This window comes from Halyomorpha halys, unplaced genomic scaffold, assembly GCF_000696795.3.
Source record: "Halyomorpha halys isolate HHAL.00 unplaced genomic scaffold, Hhal_1.1 Scaffold670.1, whole genome shotgun sequence".
NCBI classification, from domain to species: domain Eukaryota; kingdom Metazoa; phylum Arthropoda; class Insecta; order Hemiptera; family Pentatomidae; genus Halyomorpha; species Halyomorpha halys.
This window is the reverse complement of record NW_027106188.1, coordinates 258,843-271,210: the sequence shown is the minus strand read 5'-3', so window position 1 is coordinate 271,210 and position 12,368 is coordinate 258,843. Positions and strand designations below refer to the sequence as shown.

Here is a 12,368-nt window from a genome sequence, read left to right as displayed (position 1 = left end):
TTATTACTTTCACATGTCAATATATGGCGTATATAGTAAGGGAAATAATTGCGATCCAGCAAAAGTTCGAATTCTAGTATATTATGTATATTATATATAAATAAAATATAATTTTATATAATATACATATTTAATTATAAATATAACATTATTTTTATAATTTTTTTTTTACTCCGAACACCAGGTTTTTTTTGATACGCAGAATGTAGGGACGTAAAAAGGAGATTAGTTTCTGATTTCGGTATAAGGCAATGATCAATTTATAAAGTCATATATTCAGTCTTTTTGGCATTTCGAAGATAACAGAAAAGCACGAAAAAATCTAAAAAGTTTTATAAATAAAATATAATTTTATATAATATAAATTTATAATTTTTTTTTTACTTGGACCGTCTGTTTTTTTTTTTTGTAGATACGCTATATTGGTTTAAATTAAAAATTATTTCTGGTTTTCAAATTTCTTTATTGTTTCAGATGACAGATCAGCTGTATGCCTATTTGCATATAGCTCAGAGCTTTATTCTGAACAGCACATTGGAACTGTAATAACAAATAAGAAATTGGCAATAATAAAAAGTAATGATTTATATAGAAACTTCGTCATTTACATGAATGTACTTTTTTTTATTATTATCGCATCAATTGAAATCTATCTCTACTACTACTACTACTACTAATAATAATAATAATAATAATAATGAAATTCTCTATAACTTATTCTCCCTAGACTTTTTATTGTTACTCGAAAATACTAGTTAATATTATTCCAACAACGTTTATCACTTGTTTTTTCTTTGTTGCATTCGGCTCTTCACATGTTAATTAAAATATTGCTTGACTCAAATTTGTTAATTTTAAACTATGAATTAAATAAGGGAAAAAAATGTACTAATATTGACACAATTACACCTATATGTGTATAATACGAAAAAGCTAGTTTAACCATTGAATTTCATTTGACAAAAATTAAAATAAAGTCCAAAAAAATAAAATAAATAAAACGTGTAATATGTGAATAAATCTCAAAACGGGGCAAATTATTGAAAAAATCCTAAACGTGTAATTTTGTGCATACTAAAATTAGTGTTATTTGAATGTTTTTTTTCGATGATTCGAATTTCTGTTGAGGTTTGGTAGAATTTGGAGTTAGAGAACAAAAGGTGCAATTGCACGAAACTTTGGTTTTTAATAGGTTACATATTGCTGCTCTAGAAGTATCAAAAATTACAATTTTACACGAAAAGTAAAAAAAAAAAAAATCCAATTCGTTTTAATACAATGACCCATAGTTTTATTCTTCTATCATAGTAGTTTATAAACATCGTTGGTTATTATTGAAATTTTTTAGACATTTAAATTTATAAAATAATGAATACCAAACTAACCGTAACCAGTACCAAATACATCTTTGTTCTTCAGGAAATATATCATAAATTTTACATTCCTGACGTATTAGGAAAGGAAAACGGTTAAAAATATGAAGGAATCGCCATGAAGAAGTTTTTATTTGAACAAAAAAGTACGATTTAACAAAATAAAGCCAATTTCTAAAAAATTGCAATTATTTCATTAAGCTAACGGAGCGGAGATATGATAAAAAAATTAAATCTTAAATAGTGCATATAAAAAATAAAAACAAAAAAGTTTTGTTTTTTTAACTAAACTGCTATACAGTTTAAATAGTTAAATTAAATTAAAATTACGCCAAATAAACCAACTATGATAAAATAATTAATATTAAACATGTGTTCCCTTAGTTACAATAGAGATATAGTTCAGTTATTTAAAAATAAATAAATAACAGATTCATAAGAATTGAATATTTCTAACTCCCCCATCCAAGATTGAAAAAATAAATCAGTGTTTACTATAGGTTTAAACGGTTACCTATAAAGCCACTTTAGTGAAGAGGAAAAAAAAAAACTGGTGAAAAACGTTTTTTAGGGCAGACACCCACCAGCGTGACGCGACGTGGGTGCTGCTCGGGGATCTGACACCTCTTAAGGGAGAAGGTTTTTTTTATTTCGCAGCCAAACACAATAATCAATGGCTATAGCTTACACGGCCATTTAGGTGCGGTTCAGGAGAATTTTAGAAAAAATCCATAGTAAAAGACAAAAGTGGGCGGTCTTTACTAGTAGTGCAAGAGGAGAATAAAGGCAGTTATCTCACTCCAATTTTTTATTACTTTAATGAAAACTATGTATAATTACTAGTAAAAATTGATGAGTCTGTGGGGGAGTGGCTGTTTCAAAACTTTAAAAAAAATAATTTTTATTCGGGGCTCTATATCTTAAAAAGTATCTACAACACAAGAAAACCTTGGAGAATGTCATTTAAAAAGGAGTAAATTTTCTAGTGGTTTCTGGTTTCAGGCTAATTGTCTTATCGTTTCTGAAATAAAGTTTTTCATAAATGAAACTTATTGTCTGAACAACTATAAATCAATTTATTTTAGCAAATATCATGAAAACTACTACTTCTAATTGTACATTAAACTAGCTTTCATTTGAGTGCTAATAGAGATCTATACGTCACATAGTTCCTGAGATTTTTTTTTGAATAATTTTTTTTAAATGTTTTGATACAGCCACCATTTTTTATTCCTCCTACCTATACTTGGCAGACTCATACATTTTGACTAGTAATTATACATAGTTTTCATTAAAGTAATAAAAAATTGGGTTTAAGTAACTGCCTTTTTTTCTTGCCGGCTTTTGTACTATAGGTTATCCAGTTTTTTGGTAACCAATAATGGTAAATTATTTTATGTACAAATAACTGAGAATAATGGAAAATTTTAGATGTTTTGGTAATTAATTTGCATACATACTTCTGGGTAATATAAATTAAAAAAAATTATTGAGTAAGCCTTACATATTTTTTATACTAAAATGATGATAGATTTTGATTCAACACACTAAGAAACGTTTATGTTGAATATGTTTAAAACAAAAAATAGTTTCAACTTTGAAGTGGTTCAAAAGGTACGAAATGAAGTTTCGATCTAAAAAACTTTATTATAACTTCAGAATTTATATTTTTAAACTTGTAAGGAAAAGAGGAATCTATTTTTTGCCTGGTGGTCTGAATAAAAAAAACTTCATAACAAAATTGATTTTTTTTTTAGTGAAATACGGGAGGAGTTCGAAGTTATTGTGGAGCCCCAAAGCTCAACTCCGCATGTCCAGATTGGCATTGCTACAATCATAGATCAGTCCTCCTTACACCGAAGATAGAATAAAATTTTATAATAATTTTATCATCCGATACATTTTTAGAATTTTCTGGCTTTAAAATTGTAGTTTTGGGTCATTTTTTTTTTGGAATAATCACAGTCTATTTTTGGTGTTTATACTCTTTTTAAAATAAACAATTAAACTGCTGATGTCCAATATGATTACTCATTACCAATAATTTAATTTATCTGCCATCTTTGACACTAATCGTTTGTAATCAATCATTTTGTCCAGAATATTTTACCTTGATTTTGTTAGCTGTCTCTGTAACAGACTCTGCTTGCTATATATATATACTTTAATTACAGCTAATTAATTAATTATTAAGTTAGACTTACCGAAGAGTGCTGACTGCTGTCGTGAGCTAAAGCTTCCCTGGTGTCGTTTCCTTCCAGTTCTGCAGAGGTCGCATCTGTCGTGACTTCATACTGTTCGGTTCCATTTCCGCTCTCGGTGGACTCTTCTCCCATGCCCCGCTGCAATTAAAAAACTAAAATTATTTATGATGTACTATAACTATTAAATATGAATTAAAAACTTACCGAAAATTATATAAGAACAAGTTATTTTACAATTTTATTAACTTAAAAAAATAAAAATAGATTTCAATTTAATTCCTATTACTCTTTGAATGAACCTAATGATTTAGTTAATTGTATTTCATATTACTGAGAAAAAATATTTCTATAAATATATATCGTTCGACCTCAGTTGAATTTTACTAATAGACTTCTGTACGACGGATGATTCCTGAAAAATATTTTTCCCAAAAATAACTAAAATACTACTGATTTTTCGTTATTTTATTATTTTAGGTTATCTTTTAAAAAACTGTATTTCGGGAACTATAAAACGTAAACAGCTCTATTAGGGCTCATATTTTTTTCATATTTTAGCACATGTACTTTACTTTTATTGATGTTCTATTAGATTTTTTAGTGCTGTTCTTAATTTGAAAGATATGGAGCTCCGAAAGTAAATGTATTATTTTTTTACTTTTTGAAACACTGCCATTTTTTATTCCCCTCACTTTACTTGGCTTACTCATTAATATTGACTAATATTTGTACTACTATGAATACTACATAGTTTTCATTAAAGTAATAAAAAATTGGGTGAAATAACTGTATTTGTTTCCAATGGGCTTTGTACTACAAGATCCTATTCTTCTAGCAGTTACCATAGTTTTAATTGTAAGCTCGACAGGTTCATGAAGAATCCTGTGGATGGAGTTTAGGGGGGCAGGATACTCTCAAAGAGGGGAAACCGTTCTCCCTCTCTATAACTTTACAGCTATCTTCGGCTAAAATCAAACCGCCGCCATCTTGAATTTTTGTCTTATTATTTTGGATAGTTTTTAATAGTGTTCTTTTAGTTGCATGTAATAATTTGTAATTAATATTTCAATTAATTAAAAATTAATTTGAACATTATAAATTAATTTTTTAAAGAGGTGTTGATAGTTGACCGTCGATTACTATGTGGAAAAGATGGTCGGGGTGGGTGAGAGGGGGGTTGCAGTCAGCAACTAAACACAAATAAACAAAAACTATTGATTTGTAACGACGTTTCGACTTGAATTTCAGGGTTAAAAAACAAAAAGATATAACAATCATCATCCAGAGAAACATAAAAAAGTAAAAGAAAATGATAAACAAATAAATTTGGAAATATACATAACAATGAATTAAATAGAAAATAGTTGAATAATAACCTTGGAAGTAGATAGTAGTAGATTGATAATAATAGAAGATTAAATATATAATATTGTTATTAATATTATCCACTTCTATTGTTATTAATCAACTATTTTCTATTTAATTCATGGTTATGTATATTTTCAAATTTGTTTGTTTATTATTTTCTTTATTTTTTATATTTCTCTGAATGATAGTTTATCATCGGCACGAATAAATAGTTTTTTGTTCATTTGCTGACTGCACTTTCCGACCATCTTCTCTACAAATTATTTTTTTTTAATTTATTTATTGTCATCTTAACTAATTTATTAATTATATTGTGATTTATGAAAAGTATCGTGTAATCCCAAAACAAAACAAAAAAATCTCACTAGATACTGTTTTAAAATCTTTCTGAATCATAATACAAAGAAACATCAAAAACTATCGTTAGACTAAGGTCAGGCTTTATTTATTGATGTCAGTTACGGTAAAAAAAAAATCATCGACATATAAAATTATTATTTAAATAAAAACATTCCTTCTTAATAGGGCGATATGTTATATGAGTAAATAGGTTGTACATTTTCAGCTAAAACAAGCCCTTGCGCACTAAATGCGTCTTAATCTGTTAAGATATACACTCTTGCTTATTGGCGTTTAACGACGAAATGAAGGTAAAAAGCAGGCTACATCCATAATGGGAGGATATGTTAGAGTCTCACCAATAAAGTGCTTAGGCCATCCGAGGATGAATGGCCACAGGGACCCATTGAAGACAATGGGCTATAACCTTGTTGATGAAAGACCCCAAGGACAGTTAAGGAAGTCGTTTCTTGAAAACATCGACCGTTTCTGTTGATGTCTAAACGCTTCTCGGCTCTGAAGGTTGTTCCGGACAGTAAAGAAGCTGACAGGATCGAATTTACTGTTGAGTTTGGAAGCGATAGGTCCTAAAGAAAAATTTAAATTCTACCCCATGGAACGGAAATGGCGCAGCGGTCGGGTGATAGGCTGGTGACCTCCTAATGTACTCCATTATCCGCTCTATCAGGCCTTGATCCTGTCATCTGCCACCCCATCTCCATTCTGCTGGAAAATCACCTGCAGGTTGGCGTTGCAAAGGTCATGTGAACACCTAAGCTGTGTTTAGCTGTCAAAACTAATCTAAATCCTTCTAGGTGTTTAATTTTGAATCTAGGGTGATTTTTTGAACATTAACAGACTACCACACTATTCTAACTACGATAGGGGAAGGGGTTCAAGTTTAAATTTCGTTGGACAACTCCTGAAATAAAAGTCGACACCTTAGGTCTGATTCAAAACGGCCCCGCTGTCGTTAAGACTTACGCCTCAACCACCTAGGCTACATATGGCCTTAACATTAGTTGAACCTAGCTTACTAGCAATGTGAGTGTTGTAGATTCTTGTTTTAGGTTCGATTCTCTATGTATTCACACCTGCCATCCGAATACTATCCTTATTTTCTGTACCAACAATGGCCATTAACTGATCAAGGTTCAATGTAGATTAGTGAGGTACCATTGTCTTCTGAAATCCTTGACTTAAATTCTTATAAATGAATGTTTCATATTTTTCCTAATAATAATACACCCACCAGTCCACATACACCAGTCCACTTAATATATAATTTGATACTTTTGTAGAATATGTTGTATCTGTATGAATTAAAATATATATATTTATCTTCCTACTCTTTAAAACCTTTGAGTTACCGGAATGGTACAGTTGTTGACCTTATCCACCTATTTTGTGATTAGTTTGTTATCAGTGAAAAGAAAAACTCTAGCGTTCTTTATTTACATCTCATTCAGATTAACTCGCCATTAATAGAGAATTAGAATTGAAGAGTTATTCTTGTACATAGGGTCAAGAGGGTTGAATCGTTTGAATAATTTAGGTATTTGAGCGCCTTGCCTTGAAAAACTCAGGGTGCTCTCTCTTTTCGGATACATCTTATCATTATAAAGGGAGGGGGTTTGTTATCTCTGCCACTGTGTGCGTTACGTTCTTCTGCTTTTGCTGAATTAATTAATAAAAAAAACTAAATAATTTATATAAATGTTTATTAACACTTTTATACAAACACATCTGAAATCTATTCAGTTTTAAAACTCTTTGGGATACAAAATCCTTAATTTTGCCTTTAGAAAACAAAAGAGGCCCAGAAAAGTTACATATATCAGTTTGTTTATTTTTCATTAAGGCTTTATGGAAATTACTCTATTATAGTTGTTGGTTTTTACGGGAATAAAAGGCAAAAACAGTTTTTCGCGATTCAAAGTGGGTTGGAATTTAAAAGGAAGAAATTTAGTATATGAGTAAGTTAAGGGTGCATTGTTATCTACGTGTAACAAACTATTTAATAAAAAAAAAATCTTGAATAGCCAGTAAAATGAGCAATTATTGAAGGTATATTAGATTTTTTATGTATATATATTATTAATACATTTTAAGAATTTAAAAAATTTTTTTTTAGATAATTCTTTTTTAATATTTTTATTAAAGGAAAAAAAAGGTTTATTGGGTTATGAGGGAAAAAATATTTAGAGAGATATAAAAAAATAAGTTTTAAACAATTGAATTTTGGGTGGCGTTTGACCCAAAATTATCATACAATCACAATTTTTATCACACATGTAAATCAAACTTAAATATTTACATATATATTATTATTATGTATCCTGTGTATAGATAATATGTCCGGATTGTGCGTTTTTTGCCGAGTCTTGTGATAAACGCATACAAAAAACTTGGAGTATGTTATAGCTTATGTACTACATAAACTTATGCAGTGAGACGTCTAATTTACTTAGAATATTATCGTGACAATCAACTGACGTTGTAACTTTGTAGATTGCCAAGAAAATAAATTCTTCACGAATTCTTATACTTTAATATAGCACAAGGGACAATGGAATTCCGTCCTGGATGGCAGAAAACCCCTTGGGGATTCGGTTTGTTAGGCTTTTAGGGTTCATCGGACGCTGACAACCTGCCCCATGTTCACTCATCCATGTTCCTACCGTTCAGTTTTCCTTCCTCATATTTGCTCTTCCAAGGAGATTCATATTGCTATTAAATTATCCCGTTAATGTTTCGCACTTACACAAGACCATATAGTTTTAATTTTTTAAATATTTTCGAACCAGTATTTATAAGATTTTAAATCCCAATACAATTTTTTCAGCGATCTACAACTACCTTCAGAAATATTTATATTTTATAGTTATATTATATAACTAACTACTTATATTTTTGGATTATTAACGAATATGTCAGGTTGTCATATTTATTATTTTTTTTATTTCATTACTTTTTTTTATATTTATTACTTTGTTTAGTTGTGCTTTTAATTTCTAATTAAATATTACTTATGTGCGAAAATATATTAGATTTTTATATGTATATTATTATATTTAAAATATTAATTATTTATTTTGTAGATAATTTTTTTTTTGTTAAAGGGAAAATAGTGTATTGGGTTAAGAGAGAAAAAATATTTAAAGAGATATAGGAAAATAATTTTTAAAAAATTGAAGAATTATAAAAAAATATAAATGATCATGAACAAAAAGATTTCTTAGTTATAATAAAAATATCCACATCGTCTCAAACTTGTAATTCTTACATTTCGGCCATTTCTTCCATTATCAAGGATCTTATTTACAATATCAGGGCTAACATTTATTGTCAAACTTTTGCAGGCTAGAATGCTTTTGTCAATTTTTATCTTAGTGAATAACCATCACAATTTCACTTAATAATTTTTCATTTTACAATGATAAATCTATCACTTTATCGTAAAAGGATAAAAGATATTATAAGTGAAATTGTCATATTAATAGGTTATTGACTAAGATAAAAATCGACAGAAGCATAATAGCCTGGAACAGTTTGATAACAAATGTTACCTGTGTAATGTTATACAAATCTGTCTCAAACGAGATATTGAGTTGTATACAAAAACATTTCATAGATTACCATGCTAGATTTCACAATAATACTTTATGAAGTTGGCATGGGATACTTTATTTAAATTATTTGCTACTTTCATTTTCTCTGTTAAGAAAATTAGAAAAAAAAAATTTGATACCCTTGTCGCCACCGATTAAATGAAATGATTGAAATAGTTATGTGTGCGAAATAAGCTCTATGAAACTATGTTGGTCTTATTTATTTTATTTTTTTGGGCCTTAAGTTATTTCAAATATTATACTGCACTATTTGTAGACTTTTTCAGGTATTCATTATAATATTTATTAGTACAAGCAATCCACTACAATTATGTTTGCCAACTTACATTTATTATGTATTGATATATATTATATTTATAATTATACTAACATGTAAGTTTTATAGTCCATTGTTCATATAGCTTGAAGGATAAGGAGTATAGATTACATATTTTAGAAGCTTTTGCTTTGGGAGGATACTGGTAATATTTCTGTTAGTGGAAATAAATCCAATTTATCAATTTCATTATCATATAATGATTTAAGCAGCACAGTTTTATCTCAATATTGTGCTTATCCTCAAAAATATACTTCGCGATATAAGTAATGCCAAGATTAATTGCATGCCAACTCAGTCAGTACGTGGGAATACTCTAAAAAAGGTATGATTAACTGCATTCTGGAACAGCGAGCAGTTGTGCCTTCAATGGGTGTTGGAAGGAGGTCATCGGTGGCAGACAAGAGATTTGATGTCCCCTGGACGAATTAACGGTGTTGGTCTGTTCCCAGGGTGGCCGCTAGCCCATCTTGTGTGCCCACACATGATGTTCTGGTCTGCGCTAGGGGCGTATCGCATCGAATGGATGTGAAATAGATAGGTGCGAAGTACAGGGGCGGACCGTTCGGGCAAACCTTAGGCTTCTTGACAAAGAGTGTCGTTAATGTGTAATGGGGACTGATAAATAGAAAATATCAGCTTTCAGTTGACAATAAACTAATTATTTACAAGACAATACCAAAACCTATCTGGACTTATGGACAGCTAAAACAACTGACATTTAATCCTTTCAGTCCTAAGTCCTAAGTATGGAACCAACAATACCTCAAGATAATGATCTTAATATCCCATTTATTTCAAAACTTATTTCATCCAAAGTCCCCACACGAGAAACTCCCTCATTATCCTAATTCCTTCGCTCAATCCCTATCCTGGTTTATCCCATCTCCTCCGATAGTTGAAACGGCAGTGTTGTAAATGGTTATTTTGGGGTTCTGGCAATATCCAGATTCTGCACTCAGGTTATCATGCCATAACCGTCTGTGGGTGTTGCCCTCGCTCAGCCTTTACTGGTTTTTAATAACAACTACACGGTTGGAGAGAAGCAAGCTACCTTCCATAGTGCCGCTTTTTCTTTTACATGTTGGGGGATCAGCTCGGTTCGGGGTGCCCAAGGCTGAATGCAAATATTTTAAATACGCATGGATATGTTTAAGAGGTTATTTTATTTTATGTTAAATTTTGTTTTATTTTTTCTATGTATTATTTCGTTATCATTTAATTTATATCTCTCTAGGTGTATGTTTACATGAATGTACTCTCTGACCTCTGTTACACTGTTGAGTGCTTTTTTGAAAATTTATGACAGAATGTAATACTACACAGTAAGGGAAAAAAGGGACTTTCGAGCTAGACTTTTGCAATTCAATTTTATAACGTGAAAAATCAAGATCAGCAGAGCTTAAGTTTTTAAATTATTTAATAAAAAAAAAAAATTTGTTTCATGTATTTATTTATCTGATTTTGTATCATAAATTGCATTCCTATATTGGGCTTAATTATTGATGTGGTTCTTCCTTGTTATAGAGTTTGATTATTTGAGAAACTTTTTTTTAAAAGTTGTAAACTGTTATTTCACCGTTGAGCTTTCTATCGTATTCTTCACCTTTGTCTTCCATGTTCGTTATCTGTAACATCATACATAAAACAGTTTCTAGTATTGCGAAAGCACTGACATATCCTATTAACTTTGATGTTATGAACTTCACAGACTTGCCTTTCTTGTTTTTTGTTCTATGCATATTTTTTGCTCATGTAAAAAAAGTATTTATTTTTCTATGTAGAAGACTGAAGATTTTATGTAATAAAAATTGAAGATTAATTTCACTGATGAGTACTGTATTAACTTATATTGCAAATTGAGAAATATTATGTACTCTTTTTATAACAAAAGAACTAAGATATGAGGGAAGGAACAACGTAATTTGTTTACATCTTAGTTTTCTTAGAGGCTCCAAAGCAACAAGATCGTGTAGTCAACATATATCGTACACTGTTTGTCTGATTGTGAGAACTCTCCTCTTTTTAGATCATTTACCATTTGCTAATGGCAATGCGTTGCCGTCATTAGCTTATAGGACATTAGCTCTAGAACGTGAATATTATTAGTTAACTGATAACGATAAGACCAGATAGCCATTATCTTATTAATTAGAGAAAAATCAATTTTTTTTAAATTCTTAATCATAAAGTACTTTTATTAAACCTGAGTTACTTATTATGTTTTATTCAATCAATTTTGTTTTAGTTAAATAATTAACAATTCCTCCATATTTCAAGAGATTCACTTTCTTTTGATAACAAAATGTATTTATTTAATTTTAATTATACATTATAATAACTCTATTTACCTTTGGTACGTATATAATTAACGTTATTGACATTTACATATATTTTTTATTCTACAATATTTTAATTTCAATTGCAAAACTCCTTCGTCGTAAACCTTCGTCTTTCCCCACAGTATCTTTTAATAATACCCCATTTATTCCAGTTGAACAGATCCGTTACTTAGGACTAAATCTGGACAAACGAATGACATGGAATCCTCATACAAGACTGAAAAGACAGGAAACTGCTCGTCGATTCCGACTATTACAACATTTACTAGACAAACGGTCCAAACTTCCAATCCATTGCAAAAGACTGGTCTACATGACTGTTATAAGGCCTATCTAGACATACGGAGTTGAGCTATGGGGCTCCACTAAACCATCTAATTTCTCTCGAATCAAATCCTTATAGTCCAAAATCAAATCATCCATCAGGACCTCAATGTCCTCTATGTTACCGATTTGGCCAGAAACAGACACCAATCCTTCCATAATAAACTTCCCAACCACCCAAACCAACTCGTTTCTAGCCTAGCTTCTCCTTCAGTACCTAATAATTCTCCTAGGCGTCTGAAAAGAAGATGGCCTCGAGATCTTCTCCTTTAGAAATGTTTTGGAGTTCTATCAATGGGTAGATTCTTCACATGTTTGTATCATGTCATAATATTACTTAGAGCAAATTAACTTGATGTGTATATACCTATACAGTTGTAAATAACAATAAACAATTATTAAAAAAAAAATTGAAAATCTGCTGGTTCTTTATCTTTAAATTTTTTGAAATATTAATTTTTGTTTATTTA

General features: G+C 29.9%; 1 protein-coding gene across 2 annotated transcripts in view; it reads right to left on the bottom strand.

Annotated features, from left to right (window-relative positions):
- LOC106685208 (uncharacterized) overlaps positions 1–12,368 on the bottom strand; it is a 98,746-nt gene that overhangs the window by 25,851 nt on the left and 60,527 nt on the right. For both annotated transcript variants that reach the window (XM_014427764.2, XM_024360748.2), the window contains exon 3: positions 3,578–3,715. In XM_014427764.2, coding sequence (XP_014283250.1) covers positions 3,578–3,715 — 138 coding nt within the window. The remainder of the gene's footprint in view (positions 1–3,577; positions 3,716–12,368) is intronic.